Source organism: Limanda limanda, chromosome 7, assembly GCF_963576545.1.
Source record: "Limanda limanda chromosome 7, fLimLim1.1, whole genome shotgun sequence".
Classification (NCBI taxonomy): Eukaryota; Metazoa; Chordata; class Actinopteri; order Pleuronectiformes; family Pleuronectidae; genus Limanda; species Limanda limanda.
The window spans coordinates 12,009,401-12,036,276 of NC_083642.1; the positions used below are offsets into that span (position 1 = coordinate 12,009,401).

Genomic DNA, 26,876 nt, shown 5'->3' on the forward strand with positions numbered 1-26,876 from the left:
GAGGCGGCTATGGCTCACCACCCAGGTGGCCGCCATACTGTGGTGAGTGGAAACAGCTTGATCGGCCGAGCGACAAATCACACTGAGTCGCTCGGCGTGGTGCTGAAAACGCTGTTAGTAAATAGCAGCCTTAAAAATTACACTCAATTTGGACAACAATTAACGTTTGACTGTGCCGGTTCACGTCTTCATGCCAGAGCTTACGAGCGGTGAACTGTTTTGGACATGAAGAGTCACCGCTGATAGACGGAGCTCGACTGTGGCAAATCTCTAAAACCCAACTGACAAACAAATGTGATAAAACACAGAAAACACATTAAAGAAAGAAATGAAAGGTGCATTTATCTGAGCAGAAAGCACAGGAGAGCGACTGCTCATGAATTTAAATGACTATCTCTGCAAAGAAGTGAAAAAGTCTTCAGATGCTGATAATGTTGCATTTAATTACTTTTGAGCTTTGGCTGCACATTGTGGAAAAGGGGGAAACTATTTTCTTATTGTGTTTTCAGTGGGAGGTATTTGTGATTGTGATAACGACTTGGGGCTTTGTGCGTTATACACTCAAGAAAAACATGCACTGCTCTGTAATGTAATAATGTTTCCCTAATCCATACTTCATTATTTCATATAAATTTAATATTGGCTGTGGTACTCTAAAGTAAACAAAATAAAACCACACCTCCTGGCTATGTAATCACATTAGCAATTCTTCTTCTCCGTGACATATATAAAACAAACTCCAAAAAAGTCCTTATTTATATAGAAATGTTAAACTTTTGCTGACTCCTGTCTCTTTTAGCACTTCATCAGTCAATATTTGCCGTGGAGTTTACCCATGACACTGTGCTTGCATATAAGATAAATGGAAACATCATCAGTGCAGTACGTTGTTTCTTAAGGCAATATCAATATATATTTGATGCATTATTCAACCATAGCTGGAGAATAAGGCCCGGTGCCATTCTGAGAAAAAGAGAGAGAGCGAAAAAGAGAGAGAGATGCACATATAGCGAGAAGGAGGGGATGGGAGGGGGGGGGGGTTTAAGCACTTGTTTTTATTTTTGTGCCGTGTCAGCCCCAGGCCACTATAGTGCCTGTGAACCACAACATTTTGGCGACGCATGGAACATCCCTGAGTTGTGTTTACATTTCCTGCTCCATCGCCCCAGGCCCGCTCCTCCGATGGGCAGCTGGGCTCGGGATGCTCACATTAGAAAAAACGCCGCTCCGACGATGAATTCACAGTAAGCTGCTCTGATGGGATGCTGGGCGCATTCTAAGAAGTGATAATTAGGGGATGGACAAGCACTGGGCCCACATCCAATTACTCTGAAATCCTCAGAACATTTTTTCCAAGCGGTTGCAGATGTCAGGCTTTCTGTGTCGTCAGTACAAAAGACGTGAGAATGTGAGGGGACCGCGTGTGGCTGACACCAGCGACGCATCGGGGGTCTCAGAGGCTTTTCTTACCGTGAGCTCCAGGACTTCGTTGAACAGGCCGTTGCGCTTGCTGTGGAGGAAGGCGTTGGACGTTCCCTCCCTAGATATTCGTATCCTGGCCAAGCGGGCTTTCTGCAAAGAGAAAGAGACAAAAGAATCCACCTGTTAGTCAGTCAGTGCCTATAGATTACAAACATGTGTCAGGACGACTGAAACATCCCACTCATTTGCCACAGGACTTTCTCGATGCTTCATAATTTAGCTGTGATCTTATAGATCAAATCAAACCTGTGCTACTAAAGCATTCACTGTTATCTCCTGTAATATGTTCACTCTAATCCCCTGCGATGCTTATGAATGATTTATGGCGACTAGACGTCAGAACATTCATTGGGCTGAAAACCAGTTAGGGAGGCAGCTAGGAGTAGAGCAGGTAGGAATTAAGCAGCTTAAGTGTCATTCTGTGTTCAAAATAGAGAATTCAAATTATTTGGGCTGTTTTATGTGCTGCCTTTATTGCGGTTTGTTTAGTAAATTAAATCACGGCGTCCCGGCCCGTAACGCTCTGCAGCTTCACACCTGAGCCGCTGTGCAAGCGTCGGCTGAAATGCATCTTTACACATGAAACCTGTCCAGCAGATTTAGCTCACAGACCAGTCTCTTTTTTTCCTCTCCCTTTCTCTCATGCTGTCAAATCTCTCCTGTGAGACAACGGGGATGAAGAGGAGAAGAGCAGGACTACGAGGAAGGAACAGTGAGATCTTTAAGCATCAGTAGCTTTTATACAGTGGAAGGATTCTGCCGCAACATCCTGCAACAACAATTTTTTCATCAAAGTCAACATCTGCGTGTCGGGCTCGGTGTGTGTGTCTGTGTCTCTGTGTGTGTGTGTTTCTGTTTCTGTTGCTTCGTCTTCTGCAATTTAAAAATAGAATGATGGATTCATTGAAGGAAAATTGCTCGCAGGAGAATGTGAGCTGTGTAAATGATGAGCAGACACACAACTCGTTTAGTCGGGGGTCCCATGCACCGCTGGGGGGTTAATTGAGTGTGCGGATGTGTGTTTTCACTGCTCCATGTGTGCTAAAGCATGCGCGCCACGTCTCCATTGCTAAAATTTCCATACATATACACATGAGCCACATCTGAGCCGAGGTGCAGCAGAGGTACCTGGCTCGGTGAGAGTATGGTAATGTATGGTAATTCGAGCTCATCCCCGGACTTGAGTTTCATTTACAACATGGTAATGTTTGTTGACCCGCAGGTAGCTCACTCCGGGATTTCGTAAAGAGGAGCAGGGGAGATAAACAATGCCTGTGAACGCACATGTGAAGAGTGGCCAATCCCCTGCGCTCTGTAGCACAAACACAACTTCTTTCAAACTGTTTTACTTTCTCCTGTTCTCCTCCATCTTTCTGTCTCTGTTGCCCTCTCTCCGCTTGATAAATTCTCCCCAGCTCTGCGTGCCCTCACCCTCTAACACCTATGTACGATTGTGCTGGCACAGCAATCCCACAGGCCTTTGGGACGACCCCTCTTCGTGTTCTGACATTGTGTTCAGCCAATGGGATCGTCTCTCTGGGGCCACCACGCAAACAGGAGCCTGTGACTGTGGCGATGGTTGCCAGGCAGCGCAGGGGTAATGGAGGGGATGTTAAGAACATGTCCTGCTAGATTGAATCTACTTCTGCAGTCCTCTGATAGGTTCCCGGGGCCTCTGGGACCCAGGCACTTGTGTCTGGGGCCCATCTGTGTGTCCTTTCAGGCAGAGCCACCGCTCGACAGATTGAGCCGGACTTGCTGCTGAAGCATCATTGAGAGGGCAAAGGAAACCATGGACACAGGCCTTTTATTAACACCTACACATGCACGGAGGACCATGTGTTAAGTTACAAGGCACTGACACACAAAGCACATGGAGGGAAAGCGCTCTATCAGTGTTACAATACAGAAGAATTGGAGTTTTTCGCTTATCTGTAGTCAAATATAATCTGAACATATATTTTAAATGTATTTTTACTAGTTATTACATGAATAATATGCATGTTTGTGTTTGTAGGATCGATAAGGACGCTTTGCCAAGGAAGCTGGCATAAGAGCCATAGATGTTGAAGAGCAATTACGAGGAAAAGAAAGATTTGTCCGTGTTTGTTCAAATTTTTTGTCATTTTGGTTTAAAGAAGATGGTATCAGCTCTCATCTTCTCACAAATTGCCCACTTGGTTTGAGAAATTGAGAGATTCTTGTGTCTGTAAGGAATAAATATGCCACGGTTATTAGTTTGTCTGCTCTGCGCAGGCACCTCAGGACTGGGTTGTTCAGACAGAAAGTACTAGGAATTTTGAGCTACCTTGTTAATGCAGAAATAACAGATAAGAATTTCAGTTTTTCAAGTGAATACAATAAGCTTCCAAGGACTTGGACTTACTAGCTTTCAAATTTGAAAACAATCCAACACCGGCCAGTGGTGACTGTGATGCTCAATATCACTGTTTGAAACAGTCCAGATGATTTCACACTGACATGAGCCAGTAAACTGATCCAAACCCTGCTCATCCTCTTTGTTTCTGTTCAATCACACTTTACGGATTATAGCTATAGGACGCAAATCTGCACAAATGCTTCATTTTAACATCACGTGCCTCCAGTTGCGGGATCTACACTTCCATATCCTGAAATTATATTTAAAACCCCCCCGCTACATATCCACTTAGCTCCCATGACAGTCTTCACCGAACATTTCCAGGGAGTTTTATTAGAAGTTCATTTTTTCCTACTTGAAAGTAAAAGTTAAAAAATTCACGGCACCTTGTGAGCTGGAGCCTTGTCAGTCTGCCTGTATAGAATTTGGATGAGTGAAAAAGTGGAGCATTCGAGCAGCGAGACCAGATTAGGTTCTGCCTCAGGCCTGCCTTTGAACCATACAAGTGAGAGAGGAGAACATCTGATGAGAAAGCACTAACCCCCCCACACAAACACACACCCACACCCAGACACACACACACACACACACACACAAATGGCCACGGAAGAGTCTCATTTTGTTCTGCACCTGCCGCTCAACTGAAGAGTTGCTTTTATACTTGCTGACATTTCTGCCACAAGCAAATAAGTCAGTAAAATCCTCTGAGGTATGTCGCCTTATGATAACGCACACTCACAGAAAGAAAGAGAGCTGAGAGAGAGAGGGTAAGAGAGAGAGAGAATCGAGAGAGAGAGAGAGAGAGAGAGAGAGCTTAGAGAGGGAGAGAGAGAGAGAGAGGAAATCCTCCGACACCCGGACCGGCAGAGACCTGCCATGCCTCTGTGGGAGAGAGGGCTTGACCTCGGACTAACACCACTCAGGGACAAATACCTCTGATCATAGAGAAAGGTACGGACGAGCTGCAGCCATGTTGGTATTTAGGATTTCATTGTTAAGGACGTCACGACTCTTGACCCTCCTCAGTGAAGTCCCCTGTCAACATTCCTCCATCCTTACGCTTTGTCTCCTACTTTTCTGCAATGTGCAGACACCTTTATTGATTGTCTAGTTGGGGGGAAAACACTCTCAGCAAGAGGTCATCTCAACCTTTTGACTTCAACCTTCTGAGGGAGGGCGAAAAACAATAGTGAGATGATTTTAGAGCAAAGGGAGCAGGAGGAGGGATGGTGGTGTGTGTGTGTGGGGGGGGGGGGGTTGTTTTTGTTTTGTTCTTTCCAAGTCAGCCTGGAGCCAGTGTAAAGCTCATGAGCTGCAACGGACGGAAATGTTGTTATTTACTAATTTTGAGGCCAAAATCCAGTCGCTCCATCCGCAGAGAGATTTCCCATCCAAGTGGCAAAAAAGGACAATGTAGTCAAATAAAGATGGCAGCAGAAATTTCCAATGAGACAAGAACAACAAAGGGAAACAAACAATGCAGAGCTATAGATTCGTCAGCGCGACAACAGAGGCTAGATTCATGATCAAAGACTACAGTATACACAAGGGTAGTTAACATCATATGTGTTTCACTGAATTATAGAAGACTCCTCCAGCAAACAATAGAGGTTCCACTCCCATGTGAGAACCGACGGGTTTACGTAAATAGGACGGACACATTTCAAGGTACAGATCATGAATGTTGCATCAGGAAGTCACAGCTCTTCGGGAATTACACATATGTCTGATCCAATGTCAGAGGGATGACACCATTTGTCTTTGGCTTTCAAAACAAAAAACCCTGTTGAAAAGAACATTCTGTCCCTATATATTACAACGCACTAATTTAAGCTTTGTTCCTATATGTTGTAACACACATTAGGCGAACACACTTGCATACAGCCTGATCATTTTAGGAGATTAGCCGGAGTTCAGTGCGAGTTCACACCCTAAAAGATGTAAATACAGCGATAGTTCCATAATGAATGAATATAAACAGTTTCTTGGAATAGAATTAAAGCGCGAAGAACTAAATTCAACACTGAACTACAAAAAAATGAATCTTCTCTGCAGTTGGGAGCTCACGTTGAAATGTTGCATCAAGCACGAATACAACTTTACGGATATATTCAGAGAGGCAGGAGAACAGATCCTGACGCCTACAATGGAAACACTAAGCAGTTCAGCTCATTTTAATACCACGTTAATCCTTCTCTATTGCTTGCCCTTTGTGATTCTCCATTTAAATCCTGCCCTCTTTAAGGTGCAATAATCGGAATTTGTAAAGAGGCCTACCTGGGGATATCATTGCCTTTATGCAAATAGGTTCTGCAGAGCAACAAAAGAGCCCCCCCTGCAGACTGGACTCTGTGGTTCAGATCACTCAAAGACACTGGAGACTGTAGAGAAACAGGATGAAGAATACATCCCAGCTGCAGGTTCAGTCTAACCACACAGCGACTGGTGGTGTCACCATGTATCTCTCCTTCGTACAGTGAGACACATCAGGTGCTGTCCCTCTTGCACCACCCAGATGGATGGCTAATTGCAATGGGATCCCAGAACAGCAAACAATTAGACCTGAACGAAGATGGATGTGGATGGGGCGCAGCGTGTAAAGGCAGTGGGGGGGGAAAGAGAGGGAGACGACAGGAGGTGAGCAGTGAGGGCCCGGAGAACGCAGAGGGAGCAGTGCTGCACTTTCCACCCTTAATAATTCCCCCGCCCTCTCCTCCGTCTGCTCTCCAGTCGTCGCTTAACTACTGTGAAAGGCAATCTTGAACGGCTGTCCGATTTTACTCTCAGTTAAACATAACCTTATTCTAAGAAATGATCTGAGGAACAATGGATTTCCCGTGAAATACAAGCACGTGCAGGTAATAAACGCTGAGCACAGGACGTTTTGCTATGGTAAATGACCAGTGACACTTGCTAAATGGTTGGCTTAATGGCTGAGAAGGTCATGTTTGGTCCAGGTTATGGAGCATTAAAGAGCAGTGTACATTATGTATAGAGTAGTAATGGGGTACTGAGGGATATGGCATGTCTGAATAATGCTTTATAAATAGTTGTCATTAGCCGATGAAGAGCAGCCCCTACAATAATAATGGCTCTATCATCACCAGCCACACCGAGGTTACCGTCCTCATAGTGGGACATACTGTCGACATTAAATGAATATGAGCTGGGCTGCACTGAGCTGAACACATGTCAATACCAGTGCCTGCAAAGGGCAGTAAAATCAATTTCACTGGTTTAAAATTCTAGAGTAAGCATCTCAAACCGAGCAAGCTGCAGCAGCATCAAATCTCAGGGTAATCCAGTCAATAGTCAACAACAACATTTAGCTCCCTCAAATCACACATATCAGCTTCATGGGGGTGAGCAGGAAAAGTCAGGGGATGATTAAAGTCATTAGGATTCATCCTCAGGGAACCATGAGAACAAGGTTCATGAGAATCCATCTGATAGTTTTTGAGATGTTTCAGTCTGGACCCAAGAGATGGATCGACTGACAGAGGGAACGGCTTCTTGTGCTGTGGAATGAAACGAGCCCTTTTCCGCTAACAACCTCTCAAGCGAGCACGATATTCAGCCTAATTCAAGACAAACTCACAAAAACTTAAATGCTAAGACACACTTGAATCTGTGGTATAATTAACAACAGATTGCACCCTCCTAAATATCCTTAAAATGTCACATTTTCAAACGTACAGCCTCATCATCCTTGGCACTTAGACCTTGATTTGCCGTGGGTATAACCGTCTCAAGGATCAAGGTATCCAGGTGGAATATCACCATGACGGCAGTAATAAAGGGCTTGACTCATGCTGTTGTAAAATGGAGAAAATCTATCCGCTGGATGTATGGGTGCCTGAGCAAACCGCTGACCTCACCGCAGGCAAACCAGGGAGGCATTCAAGTGCCTGTGGGAGTCGTTCAGTGCAGGTTAATGACGACAGCACCGTCATGCTACGCTGGCCAGTTAGTTGGCGCTCCCGGAGGTTTGCACATCTGGTACCGAGCGGCGTGTGGAGAACACACAGGAAGGTGGAACCGACTATGGTCGGGCCAAAAACTGCCAGGAAGTGAGGTGAATGCACACGCTTGTCCTACCCCACACACACTCACAGGGATGTAGGTTCATGCACTCAAACAGATGGACAGACACACACAAACACCTTCATTCCAACCAGCACCTCACCTGGGTGATGGTTATTTCAGGAGAGAACACAGCATTAGGACACACTTTGCCTCCAGCTCTCCTTCCCTTTCTACTCTCCTCTTTGCCTCCCCTGTCCCCTCCTTCCTTGTCACCGCTCCTCTCTCTTTTCTGTGTCAACAGTACATCGGTATATCGGTTCCAAACTATTTTTAATCCAGATAATTCCCCTAACTTTCCGATGCTTTCCCCCCTGTCCACTGCCTCCACCAACCCGCCCCCTTCTGCGTCCCTTTTCCTCGCCACACACTCGGCTCCGTTACACCGGAGTCTTTCTCGGCAGACGGGGTTACGGTTAGTTAAGTCTGGGCGGCGGTCAGGCCACGGTCAAACTGCAGGGCTTTAAACAGATTTAAACTACAACCAGCGAGCATGTGCAGAGATGGATGGCAGTAATCACAGAGAGGGGGAAATGGGGAGGGGGAGAGCGGGTTGGGAAAGGATGGATGAAGACCAAGCAGAGGAAAAGAAAATGAGCTCGAGGAGTGAGAAAAAGCTCAATGGTGCGATGAGAGCAGGCAACAGTCTCCGAAAAAATATGTGTCAGTGTGTGCATGTCTGCCAGGTCCAAACAAACACACTGGCCTGGCCTCGAACCAGCCCAGAGTTGTGTGTGTGCCCGCTGATGCTCGGGGACGCACAACAACATGATTCTTTTAAAGGTCTGAAGCAGGGCGCCACAGCGTGAGCGTTGTACTCGCAGCTAAAACAAGTGTAGAATGTATTTAGGAGCATGTGAATAAAAAGGTATTATATTTTCTGCCACAAAAAAGTTGATAACCCAACAACAATAACAATGTAATCACAGCTCTGATCAATCAATCAATCAATCAATCACTCAATCACTCATATTTAATAGTAGCCTATAGTCACAATAGACCAAGAAAATGTCAGACAATGATGAAGGGAACAGTAATGACATAGTAATGATAGAGGTGTTGCCAATGTCGGTTGTATATGTGAGTAGGTATGTTGTTTATACATATATAAGCAATCCAGTTCTAATTATAATCCACCATCATGATCCCAATGCTGCTGGAGTCGTGAAAACCTCTGTTGTGGTCGTTGGTGTTTACAGCTAAGCACTTTTTCTAGAGGTCAAAGTGTGACCCGCCCACGTAGATAAAAAACTCACCAAAGGGAACACTGATAAATTGTGGCACATACCGACAGCCTTTTTGTTTCTGTGAATTGTAGCTGCAGAAAATATCCTGTTTTAAACTCTCCGTCTCTCGACCGCAGGATTCTTTAAATGCACACCGGTCACACGCTGCGTCACCCACCAGCACAAGTAAATTCTCAACCTGTGGAAAACTGCAGGAGTGTTTATTATGTTTATGCAGCAGTTTAAAGTATAATTCATGATATAACTATATTACAAATAATGTTTGAAGCAGAACTAGTTTAAAACTTACATTCATTTTTGTATTCTGATTTAATCGTTTCGAAGAAGATATTATTTGATATATTTTCATTCAGCCTCTTTAGTCCTTTATGCGTTTCCTGAGTTAAGCTCTGTAAAAGCTGAACTATTTACCTGAAGGAAGATAAAGATCTTTACTACTTCCACAGATAAAACACAAGTTTACATAATCCATCTGTGCATTTGAGCCTGTGTGGGTTTTTGTACTTAGAGGAAAATCTCCTCACAAGAACAAACCAACAGAGAAAATTGTGTGAAGAGAGGAAATGCTGCTCATTTCGAATTCTTCTGACGGGCATTTCAGGGCTGAGATTTTAGGATAAGACTGGACTCAGGATAGCAGCTCTGCAGTTTAAGGGAAACTGTGGTTTGGACCAAGTAAAATATTAAACATTCAACAATCTGCTAATCGGTTTCTCCTGTTTCCTGATCATATTTGATCAAGTTTTGATTCAAATTTGTCATGACTCAAGACTTTAACTTGTTAACTCTGAGATCAAGAGTTTTGGGGATTTTATCAATATTTTGATTATGGACTCTATGTTTATTGACTTTTCCTGTTTCTATAACTATAATTTATTTCTCTTTAATAAATCAAGTATAAAAAAGAGATTTTTCTATAAGCAGATTCGTTGGGGATTTGATATTACAATCAAATTAACACAATCTATTAACTCCACCAAGGAGGTTGTTTCAACCACTGTCTGTTTTGTTGTTGGTTTATATGTGTGTTTTTAAGTAAGACCACAACAACAGAATGAATTCCCATTAAAGTTGGTGGACGGAGGCAGTATGGGTCGGGGAAGACATTCTTCAATTATTATGGGGATTCCGATCATGGGGGGGTTGGGATCCAAGAATTTCTGTTCACTTTTTTTTAACTCTGCGAGGAATCTTTCAGGGATAATTCATGGGTCTTGAGAAAAACAAATCAGGCCAATTAAGGAGATTGATATCATTAAGTTTGTGGAATATGGTGCAGCGTGATTAAATATAAGACGTTCTTAAAGTAGATCAGCCATCAATATTTCAACAAGTTATTTATTTTCTGCCTCTTTATCTCATTGACTGACATTGAATCAAACTTTAGGTTGCATATTCAAGCAACACACCATTGTTGAGTAAAGAGAAAGTTTTCCTCTAAAACTCAATGATTAATGCAGCACAAAGTGAAAAGGTCGAGGTATGGGTATGCATGTCAAGGGACGAGGGCCATTCAAATGTGATGATACTCATTGAATATGTATAACACACCTCCTGTTAATGGGAATGTACTGGAAGTGAATACGCATTAAACACACATCATCATTAGTCTCAATGATGATATGAACCCAGTGGAGTCCCTCCGTCTGGGGGAAAGAAACGACGTCAGAGCTCCCCTCTGGGCTGGAGGCCTGGAGGTCCGACCCTCTGGGGCCCAGCTGAAGGTAAATAAATCTGTGTTCACCTGCATTTTCTGCGCCCGCCGCTTGTCTTGTCTCTGGTTCTGGTGGTAGATGCGACTAAAGTTGGACACGATAACGGGGACAGGCAGGGCGATTACCAGCACCCCGCTCAGAGAGCAGATCGAGCCAAAGATCTTCCCCGCAATCGTCTTAGGAACCATGTCTCCGTACCTGCAGGAGGTGGAAGGAAGAAAGAGAGAACGAATTTAGTCATTGTCTTTAGTTGTAGCTCATCGTCGTAGCCACAAACAGACACACACACACACACACACACACACACACACACACACACACACACACACACACACAAACACACACACACACACACACACAAACACATCACTGGCCCAGCTTCCTGCCTATTCACCCTTCTTGTACAAGGCTTTCATGTTTCTTTCTTTAGGCTTCACCTTGAGTTCATCCCCACCAGAGTAAAGCTTGACCTGTGAGCCCCATGCCGCCCCGAGAGAGAAAAGAGAGAGCCCCCTAGCAAACCCTCTGTCTGTCTGAATGGAAAAGTAAACTCATTCACTGAGAGTAGATCTACTATTAACCTTTAGCGAGGAGAAAGAGGAAGGTATGGTGAATGCCAGGCACTTTTCCCAAAAGCCATTTAGCCCAATTCGATCTGAAATATTTGCAAGTCAAAAGCAATCCCATCTCCAGCTCCAAGACAGACAATGCAATTACAGTAACAATATTAGAAATCCCTTTTTCTTTCCAAGGAAGAAGGAGCACTGCAGGAATCAACAGCGGGAGGAAAAAAGATGGGAGACATATGAGAACAACATCAAAAGCTAAAAGAGCGTGACTTAAGTTGGAAAAACAACCTCTATATCTAATGGTGTTCATTTCCTATTCATGAGTAAAAAGAGCAGGTAATTTTTTCTTGTTTTCCAGCTAAATAAGAAGTTCGACTGAATTTATTAGAACCGATTCAAAGTCAGACTGCAAATAAGCCTGAGACAAATAGCCTCTAAGAAATCCAGCATTATTCATCCTCCTAGTACAAACAGACACCTCTGTCTTTCTGTCCTTCCTATACATTTCTGAGGATTTGTGAAAAGTGCAAACAGGAATAAAGACAATTTATGTCTATTTCATTTGAAATTGTTAGCTTGATTTAGCTGACAAAACTGTATGTAAACACAATTATACATATCGGTACCATTCTTATTAAACTAACAGAAGATTTCAACATTTATATAAACTCGCAAATGGAAAAAAACGTGTGTGATCTCATTTATGTGCATTTTCCCCCTGAATATTCCACTTTTCCCTGGATCCTTCATAAACGTTGCGACTCAGTGCGCGACAGATGGAACAGCACATTTTCACATGAATACTAACGACACCAGGACGGAGCAGCGTTTGGCATTGGCCCCCTGATGCATCTGTAATGTATATGATAGGCCCCTATAGACTTGGCAGAGGACATATCTAGTCATCAACATCAACATGTTACTGCTGCCAGGCACGTGTGCATATGAAAAAACTGACTCCCATGCACATGCAGGGATACACAACTGGTATGTTGAACATGTGAAGGTTGTAATCTCACATCATATTCATATAAACCCAAATCCAAAACCCAAATCTTCATAAATGTTAGTGCTGTGCTACTTTGGGTCCTGTTTAAGCAGCATGTTTCACAGCAGTGAAGTAAGGCTGTCTGAGTGGTAATGACATTAAACAGCAAGAGGAACGCTTTCAATGCCTGAAATGTTTTTCGAGTATGCCGAGTCTTGTATATCTCAAGAAACATGTTGCTCATCAAATTCATTCACTTTGACAGATCACAGAGAGACGCACTGATTGTTATTTGAAGACTTGGTGCACAGGGCCTCTGAGGGCTCTCCGTAAATGAACAATAATCCGCTTAAGAAGTTGTCACGATAGTGGCTTCATAATCTAATTAAGCACTTCTGTCACAGTCCGTTGGAAATGGTAAAAACGCACAATGGTTTAATGCACATACGCATGAACCGTCAAAACACACACACACACACACACACACACACACACACACACACACACACACACACACACACACAAACACACACACACACACAAACTCATTCAGTTCATTTTGGAAAAGGAAGTTTGCAACAAGAGATGAAACCTCATCCTCATTAGTCACACAATTCAGCAAATACAATCCCAATATGAGGCCATTTAAGTGAAGGGTGGTTTTTGCATCCATAAAACAAAGCACTGCCCACACACAGTGAACCGCTGGTCCATTGCCAGAACCGAGAGGATACTCACAGAGAACATTTGTCTCTTCCAAGAACTTTAATGGCCTTTTTACCCAAATTAGGCAATAACAATGCTATCAGTGGTACAAAGGCTCTATCACCACAAAACATTTCATCTCCTCCCCTCCTCAGAAGATGTTTCCATTAGGAGAAATTAAAAGGTAATCATATTCATCTGCAAGCCTTCTTTAATGGGATCCTATCAGATTGCCAGATAGAGGCCCTTCTCTCCGAATACTACAGTCAATTTGCGGCTCCCATTTAGTCGAGCTGGTCTGTCTCTGATGATACCATCTCGGAGCCATTATACGTGGCACAGAGATAAAGCCGGACTCGTGTACATTAAAGAAAGAGAAAGCTCTAATAAGTGGTGTGAGGCTGCACATGTGCGTGTGTGTGCATGTGATAAGCGAGGTTAGATACCATTTCGCTCCCTCCCACCTGGATTAATGCAGAGGCTGTTGCTGACTTTGCGAGACGACAGTGAAGGTGGCGAAACAAGCTGGAGGTAAATGTCTCAGAAGGGACGAAAACGGATAAACAGAAGAAGGAAGTATACTGGAGGATGATATATTTACCCAACAGATGTGCACCCATGAGTTGTTTTTTCTCTCCAGTTGCTCCCATACTCAAATACGACTATGAGGTTGCGCTACATGTGTGTCCTCACATATTAACAAATCCAAGGTGCATGCACAAACCCTTTACACGCGTGCACATACACAACTACACACAAACAGGTCAGGTGGGCAGGTCAGTCCTCGGTCAGGGTTGTCACATCCCATCAAAGGAGGGCCGGGTCTCTGCGGGTTATATTAATAATGTCTGGGAAGGATAGATGGAAGGTTATTGAGTAGGACTGAGGACTTAGTGCTCTTGTGAGGGTACGTGATGGATGGACTTATCAGAGATGGTCGCAGGGCTGACACACACACAGATTTTTGATGATGGTCGGTCACTACATGGCAGGTCAGGGAGGGAAAAGCTCATCCCCTCACATTCCGTTTGCACTGATCCACCCAACCAACATTCAGGAGTAACACAAAACAAATTCTGTTCATACACGTGATAAAAACGTTGTATTTTCCAGTACTACATCCTTGAGTGTTCATCGTGGTCGTGTGTGTAGTCGAGTTGAGTTTGTGATGAGGTTGCACAATTGTTGGACGAGCCGAATTTCCCCACTGGCCATTTGGTGTTTCCAAGATGCATTGGTGCGAACAGTTTCTATTACATTCAGGGGGGATATACAGGCAGTTTTGCCAACTTAGCACATCTGTCGCTAGATTCACTGACTTTTCAGACCCCTTCAGTACCTTTTTTTTTTTTACCCACAACAGCACCTTGGGACAAATGTTGGGACTTCTTGGAAGAACTTATCGACTTTCAGTAGACAAGCGGCAGACAAAGGCTGTTGTGTGCACCGCAACCCTGAACTTTTCCACACATTACCCGGAAGAGCTGTATGTGTGAATGGAAAATGTTGCAACCAGTTTATTCAGACATTATACAAACTGACAGCTTCCTGTAATGCCTGATTAGATTAATGTGGAAACAGACAAAGGGTTGAAACCAACTAGCACATCATTAATGTGCTAATTGCAATTCTAGAAAAGTCTTCAACTACGTCCTGAATTGACCATTCACAGTGCAGCCATACACTAGGTTTGACCCAGTCCCTGTTATTGAAGAGGTAAACTAAAAACTATCCTCAAAACAAGATTGGGATTAACTGCTTTGAGTTTAGTAAATATTGATTGCTGGAAATTGTTTTCACTTTGTAGATCATAAACCGCTTTTATGTATGTACGGCAAGATCACATTGCCATATTTATTGATAGACTATGTTCAGGATAGGACACTTCTATTAAAAGGGAAGGAGGGAGAGAGGTAGAGCGAGAGAGAAAGGTTATAAAGTATTGCAGGTTGGGTCTCCATTTACAGACCCAATCCCAGGAGATTTCTCTGCAATTTTCCCCTTTTCCCTTAAGATACAGCCTAAGTGATTCAGTTTGGACCACAATCCCTGGCAGTGAATTGACCCCCGAGAGGACATCATTCACCTACTGCAGGTGGCAATAAATTCATTGTTAGTGAGTTGGTTTGTGTGTCTACCTCATGTGCGACGTGTAGGTGTAGTCTGTATGTGTGTGTTCATAGCAAGAACTCAAACACAAAATAACAGAAAAACAATATGTGCATGTTGAGCAAAGAAGTTCAAAGAGCATCGCTTCTTTTGAGAAGGTTCAACATGGAACAAATATAATAATTTGTAATAATAATAATAATCTTTTTTTAACAAAAAGCAAACAGTGGAGGCTGGATGTGGATCACTTTACTAAATATTATATTATAGATTTTCCTCTACTTTTTAAATTACAGTTTTATAAACATTTACAGTTAAAATTACTGTTCGATTAGTTGACCAACAATATATACAATATCAAAAAATGCCAAGTCTCTGGTAAAGCTTCTCCAATGTGTGATTTCTGATTTTCATTGCCATGACAAAATGATTACTCAAGACAATTATGATCACATTAAGTGATAATGGAAATAATAATTATAAAATTTGAATTTGCAGACGTCATCAACGTCAATATCTAACATTGAGAGAGTGTGAGGTTTGTGGACACTTGTCATGTGAACACAAATACAAGTATTGAGAGCAGCCAGGGCACACTGGTCGCATATTATACATATCAATCAACAACTATTACATTACATTTCATTTCATTTAGCTGACGCTTTTACCCAAAGCGACTTAGAATAAGTGCATTCAACCATTAGGGTACAAACCCAGAACCACATGAATCAAGAAAGTACAATTTTCTTCAAGAAAGCCAAACTACAAAGTGCTATAAGTAAGTGCCCTTTAAGTGCTACTAAATATTAAGTTTAAACTATTTTAGCTTTTATTTAATTTTTTATTTTTTATTCAAGGTATAGTTTGAAGAGATATGTTTTTAGTTTGCTGCGGAAGACACATAGATGATATCTTGATGTGTGTGTAAGATGCTCATCAGTAACACAACTGAGCAATTTGGGATCTAACTTGTGCGATTAATAAAAAAACTCCAACAGCTGCCCTGCTGTCCATCAGTCCTTCAGAGACACATTTGTTCATTTGAACCATTCGGAATAGGAAGCATTGTTCAGTCTATATTTAATCCCGGAGGAGAACCTTGACCGAGGTCTTCAGTTAACAGCAGGTTTACTGAGAAAGATTTCAGCACCATGGAGAGCTACTGCTACAAACGCTCAACTCACTTCACAAAGCTAAAAACAGACGTCTGTCTGAACCACAGCTTCCTTGTTTGTAGCCTGAATGACTTTAGCTTTAAAGAATACTACTGAATGACAAACAACTATAGCCACTATTTGCCATTATGTATTTCTTTAATAACAGGCTGTAGTGTCCAGGGCTTGTTTAATGCCAACATAATGATTTCACGTTATTGTTATTCTGAATACATAGTATTGACATTTTTGTTAAAACTGTATCAGCGTTAATTCACAGTCTTAACAATACAATGGCACTGCTCTCAAAATGCATTCAATGTTTAATTATTACCTGCTGATCCTCGATGTTGGATATCAATATCAGTTTTGCAGACTGTGCAAAACGCAGGGTGGGGAAGTCTCAGTAATTTATTGAAATTTCTGCAGCGTTATGGAGAGTAAACAACACAAAGCACACTGTGAGAAGTCACATTTAACCATCTGCAACACTTGAGCTATATGATTTGCTTTGCGTATCTAAGTGGCTCTGGTCTCCTGAAATGACACGGCATCTTTGTCAATCATCCCTGCTTGCAAATGTTATTTTTAGATGAAAACAAAGCAACCTTCAAGTGAAAGACAATCGTCCTTGAGCAGCGCAATTGGGTCATGATAGAAAGAACGTCAGGTTTGTTCTGTTTCTGAATGAATTTTGATAAAATTTTGTTGAAAGATTCTATAATTAGCTTTAAATAATCAGATTTATTTGTTCAATGCTCCAACTCCAGACCACATACAGACATTTCATTATCTTCATTTAGAAAAAGCTTGATAACTTAAGTTATTTGTTCCAATAAATTCAGAATATAACCATATCAATTCTCTAGACTTAAAATTGATAAACTTTGATAAATGGTATTTCAGCATATTTAAAAGCTCATATCTACAGCTGAGGTCGATTGACAAAATTGTGTTACAACAGTGGCCATAAAAGATGATGCCTCATAAAAATATCCATAAGTAGTAACCGAGTTCCATTTTTATTGGGAACCTGTCACAGGCCAATGAAGTTTAGCTCTTTTGGATGCAGCAGAGTGAAAGATTGTCTCTCCAGGCCTCTAACCCTCAACTATTTACCCATCTGTACTCTCATCTGACATTTCATGGCCACTCACTCAGATGGAAGAAACTCTGATGACAGATTGCTCTTCATGGATTGGACAACTATCTAAAATCACCACCACAAATGTCACCGCAGGAGAGGAGGAAGTAAGTAGGTGGAGAAACAACAGGTAGGGAGACATAGAGAAAAAGATAAAGAAGCAAGATAACAGCAGACACGAGATTCTGATAGTGTCAATGCTAATAAGCAAAGGGAAGGATATGTTTGGCTGAATGTGCTGGAAAGTTTCTCTTAATGAGGATGAAATCAGATAAACTGGAGCTACAATAATCTCAACTCTCCCGCAAGACAGCTTAACACAGACATGAACTCTGATTGTGATCCTTTTTTGTGAAGACAAAAAAGAAAGGACTGCTTAAAAAGAAAAGTGTCCTTATTGAGAAAGTAAAGAGGGTTCAAGATAAGTTCTTCTGTCTGAGATGATCCTCAGTAGAAAAAAGGTTAGATAAAGAAAACTTTGTCGTTGTTATGAAAAGCCACGTAACAGGAAGATTACAGACACTGAGAGGAGGAGATAACTGCTGAGCTCTTGTCAAAGAGTTTTGCTGTTGGATAGAATGCACCAGGACAAAGTGCAATGGCTTGTTCCCATTGCAACTCATTGTTACAACTGATCTTACAACTTTGCACGTGTTGTTTATGCTTCTAGTGTTTGTTGCTGCAGCAGTTATATATTCCTCTTATGGAGCAAACAACAAATATCCATCTGTGCTAAATGGTAAAAGAACTATTACATAAAACTCTCCCTATGTTGAGTCAATGGAAAGGTACACCTGTTGATTGGCTGAACTACATCTACTGATTCCAGAAACCTTTGTCTGTTTGTATATTACCGGTTTCACATTTGGCATGTGTATTGTTAGGGACCCAAGTGTAAAGATTTGGTGCGATTTGCACACGTGATTCATTCAATATTGATAAACGTTGAATAAACAGGCAACGAGTGCTGTGTACTAGCAGCAGCAGCAGCTGGGTCTCATCAAAGTAAGTGATGTTGTCACTACCGACAACGGTGCAGTTCCCAACAGGTATATTCATAATGGGCAATGCTATAGTTAGAATAATAAACAAAAATCACATGTCAGTGTATTCTTTTTCATCGCCACACAAAAGCTATCACACCTGCAGGACTCTGGCTGAATCCAACCCCGTCGTCTCTCAGACTGGGCCATGAGGCAGGCATATTGGTTATTTCCTGATTTACATTTGTCAAAGGATGAAAATGGGATGGGAGAAAGAAACACACGGATAAGTTGATAAAGTGAAGGTCATAACTCTCACACTGCACTGCACACAGAGGAAAGGTCATTATCATCACTCACTTCCCAGCCAATCGCACAGTGAATCACACTGAGGAATTGCCACCATTCATTTCTCCATAACGCACATCCAGGTTGCAACATTATGACTTGGAATGGACTAGGGAGGCACCAATCTGACATTTCAGTCCACATATCGATACTGAGCTTGAGGTTCCAGCCGATACTAAGAACTTATCTGAAACCAGTGTTGTCTAATGAGCTGCATATGCCTCACAGCATGGGAGAGACTGTGATTATTACTTAGTCGTTGGCCTCGCAAAAGAAATACCTCCTAACTTCGTGGTCTCTGTTTTCTAGATGTTGCTAGTTGTTCTTGACGTGTAGTGCAATAGCTAGCCACTATTCATTGGCAAATTGTTGATAAACAAAGGGGAGAATCTGGTAGCTAAAAACTTTAGGAAATGGTGGAGACCAAAAAAGAAGCAAAAAGAGAGCGAATACTAGACTCAACATATCAGACACACAGTAAAGTGACTTCAAATGAATGCTAATGTTGCTCGGTATCTGTTAAAAGTATAAGGCAACTGTCAGCCAAAAAAATGTCCGTATAAACTGAAATGGTAAAAACTAGTCAGTGTTGCGTTTATAGCTTGTCTCTGATGTGCTGTCTTAACGGAGGGTTAGAGTTTGAATAGAAACATATTTTGGAGTTTTTATCTCAGCCACTGGTGGTTAGCATTTGCTTGCACCAGCAGAGCTCCACCCACTCTTCACCCTATTCAAAATAAATGTAGCTTCTCGTGCTCCAGAAACTTAGAGCAGCGAACGGCAAACTCAATTAACATGTTTTAGGAAAGCTACATGTGCTCTTAGAGATGTTGTTTTCTAGAAGAGTCCCATTAAGCAGCGTGAGGACATTTACTCGCCAGGATGTCAGTGATTAATAGCCAGAGAAACGGCATGAACCTTTGCTCATTTGTGTGCGAGCATGTGTGTGTGTGTGTGTGAGCGTCTGTGTGTTTCTGTATGTGTGTGCCTGTCTTTGTAATTAGCGATTACCAGACTGCTATCAACAGAACGCCTCACTGACTCCACTTTCAAGAGTAACCAGGAAGTGCAAACACAATTACCAGAAGAGAAGGAGCATAAAAACATTTAAATATGAATTACAGCTGAGGTACTAAAGTCCCTGAAGCTTGCACTACTGCCTGCCTGCACACTGCCTACTTCAAAGAAAAAGTAGTACCATTAAGACATGTGAATCTGCCCGTGTGCAAACGTACATCCACATGGTAATTTATAATCTGTAAGAGGGAGGTTATGTACACAGACTTGATAAAACGCATGTCTCTACAAGTGCCGGCTTACTTTCAAGCCCTCGAGGGTTGATGTATGGATAAAACCAGTAATGGCTGTTGGTAATTGAAATAGGAGCCCATCTATCTCTGTTAGCTAGGGTACACTGAGCAGTGTGGCAGTGTGGCAGAGGAGAGAAGCGAGGTTGAGGAGCTGGGGCATAGTTACCTTGATATGCGGTTCAATTAAGCGGCTGACAGGAATTAACAGCACTTTGTTGAAAAAACAATCTCTGGATTAATGATTTAATTTCGGGAAATTATCTCAGCAAAGCACAAGTTCAGGCAGAGATGGACCCAACTTTCACAACAACGACCTGCACAACTCCAGTGCTGTTTGTGTGTCCAGGAGTGTGGGACACTGCAGTCAGCAGTTTGAGGAGAGAGACGAAGAGAGAACGAAAAGCAACGAGACAGCATTTACAAAGTCTGCCGCACAATTAGAGCACAAACGATAGATCCGAATTTTTATGACAGATCAATATAGAGATATTACAGGCCATATTTTTTCAGCCATGCTCCTGCCAAAGCTCCAAAGACTGAAGAGCGTTGTTTATTTGATCAGAAATATCTCGACAACCGTTGGGTATATTGCCATGAAATGTTCTGGTCCCTAGAGGATGAAAGCTATAGTATCTACTATTTCTGTTTAGTCATCATCTTGCAACATTACTGGTTAATATTTTTGAATCTGTCAAGTACGCTGGTGAATGTAAATTCAATGACATTCCCATTAGCCCTTATTGTGCTATATGTTAAGTGTTATTTATCCAATGTCAGTTTACGCTAACATACTAGTAAAATACTACAGTAAGACAGTGAGAAAACAGTGTATGTTAGCAACTAACATTTAATTTTTTTACTCCTTACTGTTCCTACTTCCTTCAGTCCTGCAAACCTTTTTTCAAGATAAAATACTACTTTATCAGCTAATCAACACATTGTGTTATTCAACACAAGATCAATAAAATACCAATCAATTTCTTCCCCTCTTCAATCAGTCCAGGGTTGAATTACTCATCTCATCGACTAGATAAGTATTGCCTTCATATCATAATCAAACATGTTCAAAAGGTCTGTGCCTATGAGATTGATCGATCAGGGTCATATATCGTCTGGCCTGGTCCCCACAGAGGATTTTTCCTGGGATTTGGTGCATGTGAGCTCTGCTTCATTGTTGCAGACATTTCTGACACTAATGTCTCAGATTTACCAACAAACGTTGCTGTTAAAGACCGTGCGAGGATCTGATGTTCGGCACGAAAGCGGGGGTTAATTGATTTGTATCGTTTTCCACGTTGTCGTTGTAGTGGAACACTAGCACACAGACAGAAGCAATCAGTTGACACTTTTCTATGGCAGAACACCTGGATAAATGCGTGGACAACAGACAGGACAAATCAACATGACAGACACCGTTGCATCCAGGTCAATCCTGCAGGGACTGGTTGTGATTCTACCCGCGGCTACTTTGATCCATCTGTAATCTAACCTATCTGTTTCTTTCCCATGTTTGTTTAACACATGCTCCCAGTTCACCTCAGCCAAGTCCATCCATGTGCTCATCACGCTTGACCCCTGCTGGAACCAAAGCTCTGAGATGAAAAGAGGAGAGGCTGTGCGGAGAGATAAGGCCGGATGTGAGAGGAGTGAAAATGAGAGAGGTCAGGGCCCATGAGTTTTGGGGGGGGGTTCGTCTCTACTCTGCAGCGAGAGCACATTCATAGCAGTAAGGTGACCCGCTGGCCGGTCCCTGTGCAGATATCACACAGGGATCAAAGGGAGGAAGAAAGAGGAAGAGGAAAAGAAGACGTACATTAAAGGAAGGGAGACAGGGAGGGAAACGCAAATGTGGAAATGGAGACTGCAGCGAGAAGCTAACAAACCAGGGATGGGGGAGGGCTGCTGAGGGAGTCGGGGGTGACCCCTGCAGAGACAAACACCGAATGAAACGGAAGGAGGAGAGATAAATTGATAGAGGAAAAGGGAGGGAGGATAGTGAAGCACATTTCAGGACGTCAGATCCACTCTGCCTCCCACAGTCACAGTGATTGGATTTGTTTGACTTTGCCCGACCATTTCCTATTGGGGTGTGCGGTTTCTAAACCATAATGAGTGCATTCATTTTTTCCTGCCTCCATGTGAATTTGTTTGTGTTTATATCCACATGTGTGTATGTGTGCACTCAGTCCCCTCCCTGTCTTTCTTTCATTTCTCGTACTCGACTGTAATACAATAACATAAAACCCAGCGATGGTACAAATTATTTTCTATGATTCTTTCTCATCCTCCGGTCCAGCTCTCTGCCGAGAAGATGCTGCCAAATCTTCACAGCTCCAATCCAATGTCAGCGTGTCAATAAGTGGCCAAATGTGCCAACAAACTCAATTTAAGAAATACATTCTCAGAGGCTCTGGTGCTGCAGCAAGTCTGGAATGATTGACTTCACTGAAATATTGAACTTTCTCCCGAAAGGAGATGTAAATTCATTAAGCTCTGGACCAGTGTTCGTGTCCGCACTCCCAAGCAAATCTTCAGGTAAAGCCATTTTCCATGTTATACATCCTGCAGCTCATGGAGTCTGCTGATTTAGTTGTTGCCTTATCCAATCAATTAAAACAGATACATAAAAAAACCCAGAGTAGTGTGAGAAGAAGGCAAATTAGTAAATTGTGCACTTGGAGGTCTGTGTGAGTCTTCTTTCCAATTTCTATCCCAGACGGAGTATAACGACCATATTGAAGGAAAATATTTCCAAAATAATTCTATACGACTGCGAGAATAAAGTAGTAATTTACCAGGAAAAAAGATCATAATATTGCAAGGGAATAAGCAGCAAGGAGAAAGTTTCCCAGGAGTTCCACTCCCTGTGGATGCAAAATCTTGAACCAGTCACATTGTTTCTTGAGAAACTACGAAACCCTTTTGAATATCACACAGCTGTAACCAACACTATGCAATCGAACTACAACCAAAACATTTCCTCCCACAAAGAAGAAGCCATTTCTAGCTCAATCTTTTTAAAGTTCTGATATTTATGGTAATGTGATGCAGATGAGCCAAAAGAATTGTGAAACCTATAATAAATTATAACTTAACAAGATTCCTCAGTTTGACAAAGACGACAGGCTGCTCTTCTGATTTTCCCCCACTAACATGACACAAGCCATTAAATTGATTTTCTTGTAATATTACGAATTTGTTCATGAGATATTTTTCCCTTTTAAGTGGCTCTAACAATAGTATGTCTCAGCAAAACATAATTTACATTTTTATTACCAGGAATTCCTAAATACTTTTCATAGTTTTCCTCCCAAATCCCGGGATCCTCTCATCCATGCTCTATTTCAGCCTCAGTTCTTTCATGCTGCCTGTTGTCACAGGGGCCGTGTGAGTGCAGCACCACTGAGCAGCCTGCAGAGTGCCGTGTCACAGCAGTTACATTAACATCAGCAACAGGTTACATTAGAGCAGGGCTACATTACCCATTAGTGGGAGAAAAACACATTTGAGGTAGCGGGGCCAACCCGGTTAGCATTCAGCGCTGATCTGACTCTTCGGGGTGAACACTCAGCCCATTTGGTTTGAGTGTAATTCGCACTCATCCGAACTTCAGAGGCACTTTTTTTTGTGATGTACAGGTTTAAAACGAGCAGAGTTAAAACATAGTTTCAAAATATATTTCACTTCACACGGCAGACGAACATCCAATGAGAGTCGATTTCACTCCATCACCGAAAGTGAATTCAGGGGGGAAGCAGGAGATGATGCACACAATTTGCTGCTCATCTCTCCCTGAATCCAAGATGTCTCTGTCAGATTGTTTATCTGTGGCCCGGAATATTGGCTCGGCGCAGTCTGAGCTTATCAGACACTGTTTTACGCTGCCTGACTTATTGACTGTGAACACGGCTAACATGGTTCGTCTCATCAGTGGCCGGCACAATGGCAGCATCGACTGTACTGATCTATGACCAAGTCGGATGGAGGGGCGGTCAATACGGCTAACAAGAGCTGGCTGGTGCCTTTAAATCCGCTTTGGTCTGGTCAATGTGCTGTCCAGGCAGAGCGCTGGAGATAACAGCACGTCATCTCAAATTGACATGTCTGTCTGTGGAAAGTTAACGGGGTAAAACAGAAAAGAGCGATTGCTGGCTTCAATGGGCAGCACCTCAAACGCTGTTATACATATCAAATGCACCGGCCAATACGCAAAAGCATCAATATCCTTCCCAAAACCAACAGCAAAAAAATAGTATTTTTCTGTATTTCCTGTAAGTAGATATTTTACACTTAAGTTGGCATTTCAGCACGTTTTTCCCACACATACAATTTTAACAGGGGCGTACAGAGGGAATGTTTCTATATCCAGTGGATGGATTTAAGAAGTCATGTTCTCTTTTAGTAAATGTTTCTTATCTAGTTTTACAATTTGTTTTCAGAAACTCCCCATGTGTTGGAGGATGAGACGGTGCTCAAAAGCGTGGGGTGCACTTCCAGAAATTGGTCCAACCAGAAGAAAGTGTGCTTTTAACGATTCCTGCGTCGGAGATAACCAAAGACTTATTTTTCGCACTGTGAATCACACAAATCTACTCTAGGGGTGTCCCGGAATACAAATGTAGAGCTGGAAATGAACATATTAGGTGTCCTGTAACAACAACAACAGTCAGCCTGTCAGTATGGATCAGTGTTTGTGCATGAAGGTAGCTGCCTGGCTGGGTGTGTGCGATAGTGAGGAAAAGTAGGCTGCAGAAACTAGGGCATCATTGAGACTCAAGAGAGGTGTCTCCAGCCCAGCCTCCTGTCCTATTTCACTGCCTTGGCGAGACTGGCATGTTTTTGTTCTATGTGTGTGTGTGTGTGTGCGTGTGATTCAAAAGAGGGGGCACCCTGGGCAGTGAAGGGAAAGCTTCAGGCACTGGAGGCAGAGAGATAACAGGTGAGCTCCGGGGAGGCCACCTGTGGGAGAGAGGAGACCCAGTGACAGGCCTCTTTGCTGGGGTGGAATGGATGTGCACAAGCCCCCGGGGCACAGACCAAATGTCAGACAGTCTGTGCACACCTACTGGAAAAGTGCTCTGAGCTTTAATGGAATTTGTCACTTGTGTGTGTATTTGTGTGTGTATGTACGTGTGTGTGTAAGTGTGTGTACGCTCTGACTCACAACAGGAAAGAGAGCCAAACAAGGCAGCACAGACAGGTGGACAGAGTGTGCATGTAGGTGTTTTTGTTTGGCTGTGTGGGTGCAAGAAATAAGCTGTCGAGTGTCATTGTAAATATGTGCTGCACAGTTTTGCAAGAATGTACTGTACAGCACGGCAGATACACCCACACGCATGCATGACCTCACCCACTCCCATACATTCACACACAAACATGCACCCACCCACATGCAATGTTTACTGTACTCTGACGGACATTATTTATCTACAAGCCCCTGTTCTCCACTCCTCTGGAGCTTTCCAGCACATCACTTATTCATCCCTGGCATTTCTCCCTTGCTAAATAAGGGCAGCCTTTGAACCGACACGCTGGACCTTCAGCGCTGGGCCAAGTTACATCTCAGATCCTCCTGTAAGCCTATATCCAGGCAGGGCTCGTCCCACACGGCAACTCTACACCTCAATGACCGGCCCTCGTTGTCAAATCAGAATGGAGATGTAGGTTAATGTGCGAATCGTGCACACCCGTTTGATCTTTTCGACCGTGCCGCTCTTGCAGCGCCGTGTGACAGCACGTCGTCAGGTGGGTGTCGGCGTAGTGTCGGGTTGCCAGGTTAGGTTTTGATGTGCGGTTAGCTGGTCATGTATCCTGACGTGTAATGAGGGCCGGGTTTGTGTTACAGCACTCGTGTAGCAGCAAGTGGTGAATGCAGCACTCAGCTAAAACAGTTTCAGATCACAGTTGTCACATCTATAATATATGTTGAGCTTTCTACATAGAAACACACACACAAATACAAAAAAATTATTGGGTAGTTTATATAGTTTGGGTGGACTTGAAACTTACTTGGCAAAAAATTACAAAAACACTTCATGAGCTGTTGATTTATTGCCTGTCAAAAAGGTGACCACGCTATTGGGCAAGGTCCTGTGATGTAGTGTGGCACAGAGAAGGTGCTGCAGCTGACCTACTCTTACATTTCATGTATTGATTCTGTCTGATTGAGCCTTGACTGATCTGGCAGTGAGGGAGAAAGAGCAGAGGGTGGGTTGAAGAGCAGAAGAGAGGGCAGGCTACAGGGAGGCACTATTAAATTTTAATTTCAGAGAGGTCAGTTTTTCCTCAAGGTCAAACGTAAAAATAACCCTCAAAGGAAGTGGGGCAGGAGGAGAGAGGGACTGTGGGGGCCTGCTGGGGATCAAGCCAGAGAGCGGAACGAAAGCAGCATATTCCATATAGAGAGTATAGGCCAATATGAAAAGGACAGCTTGTTAACTAGCATCATAAGCCAATTAGTATCCATGGTGATGAATGAAGGAGGAAGGAAACATGCTGCCTTTTACACAAATAAGCTTTCAGATCGGGGTTTACACGAATTATACCTTCTCGCACATTATGCAAATATGAGAGATTTGTGCAAGCGCAGGCAGTTGTGAGCATGCAAACATACACATGTGCATTAGGCACACATCTACTCACACAAACGTACGTAACCC

The 26,876-nt window shown here is 42.8% G+C and overlaps 1 protein-coding gene across 2 annotated transcripts in view; it reads right to left on the reverse strand.

The window, feature by feature from the left end:
• Window positions 1-26,876, reverse strand: part of kcnd3 (potassium voltage-gated channel, Shal-related subfamily, member 3) — a 92,367-nt gene that overhangs the window by 5,127 nt on the left and 60,364 nt on the right. For both annotated transcript variants that reach the window (XM_061075281.1, XM_061075282.1), the window contains exons 2-3: window positions 10,937-11,105; window positions 1,471-1,572 (exon numbers count right to left, since the gene is read on the reverse strand). In XM_061075281.1, the coding sequence (XP_060931264.1) occupies window positions 1,471-1,572; window positions 10,937-11,105 (271 nt within the window). The remainder of the gene's footprint in view (window positions 1-1,470; window positions 1,573-10,936; window positions 11,106-26,876) is intronic.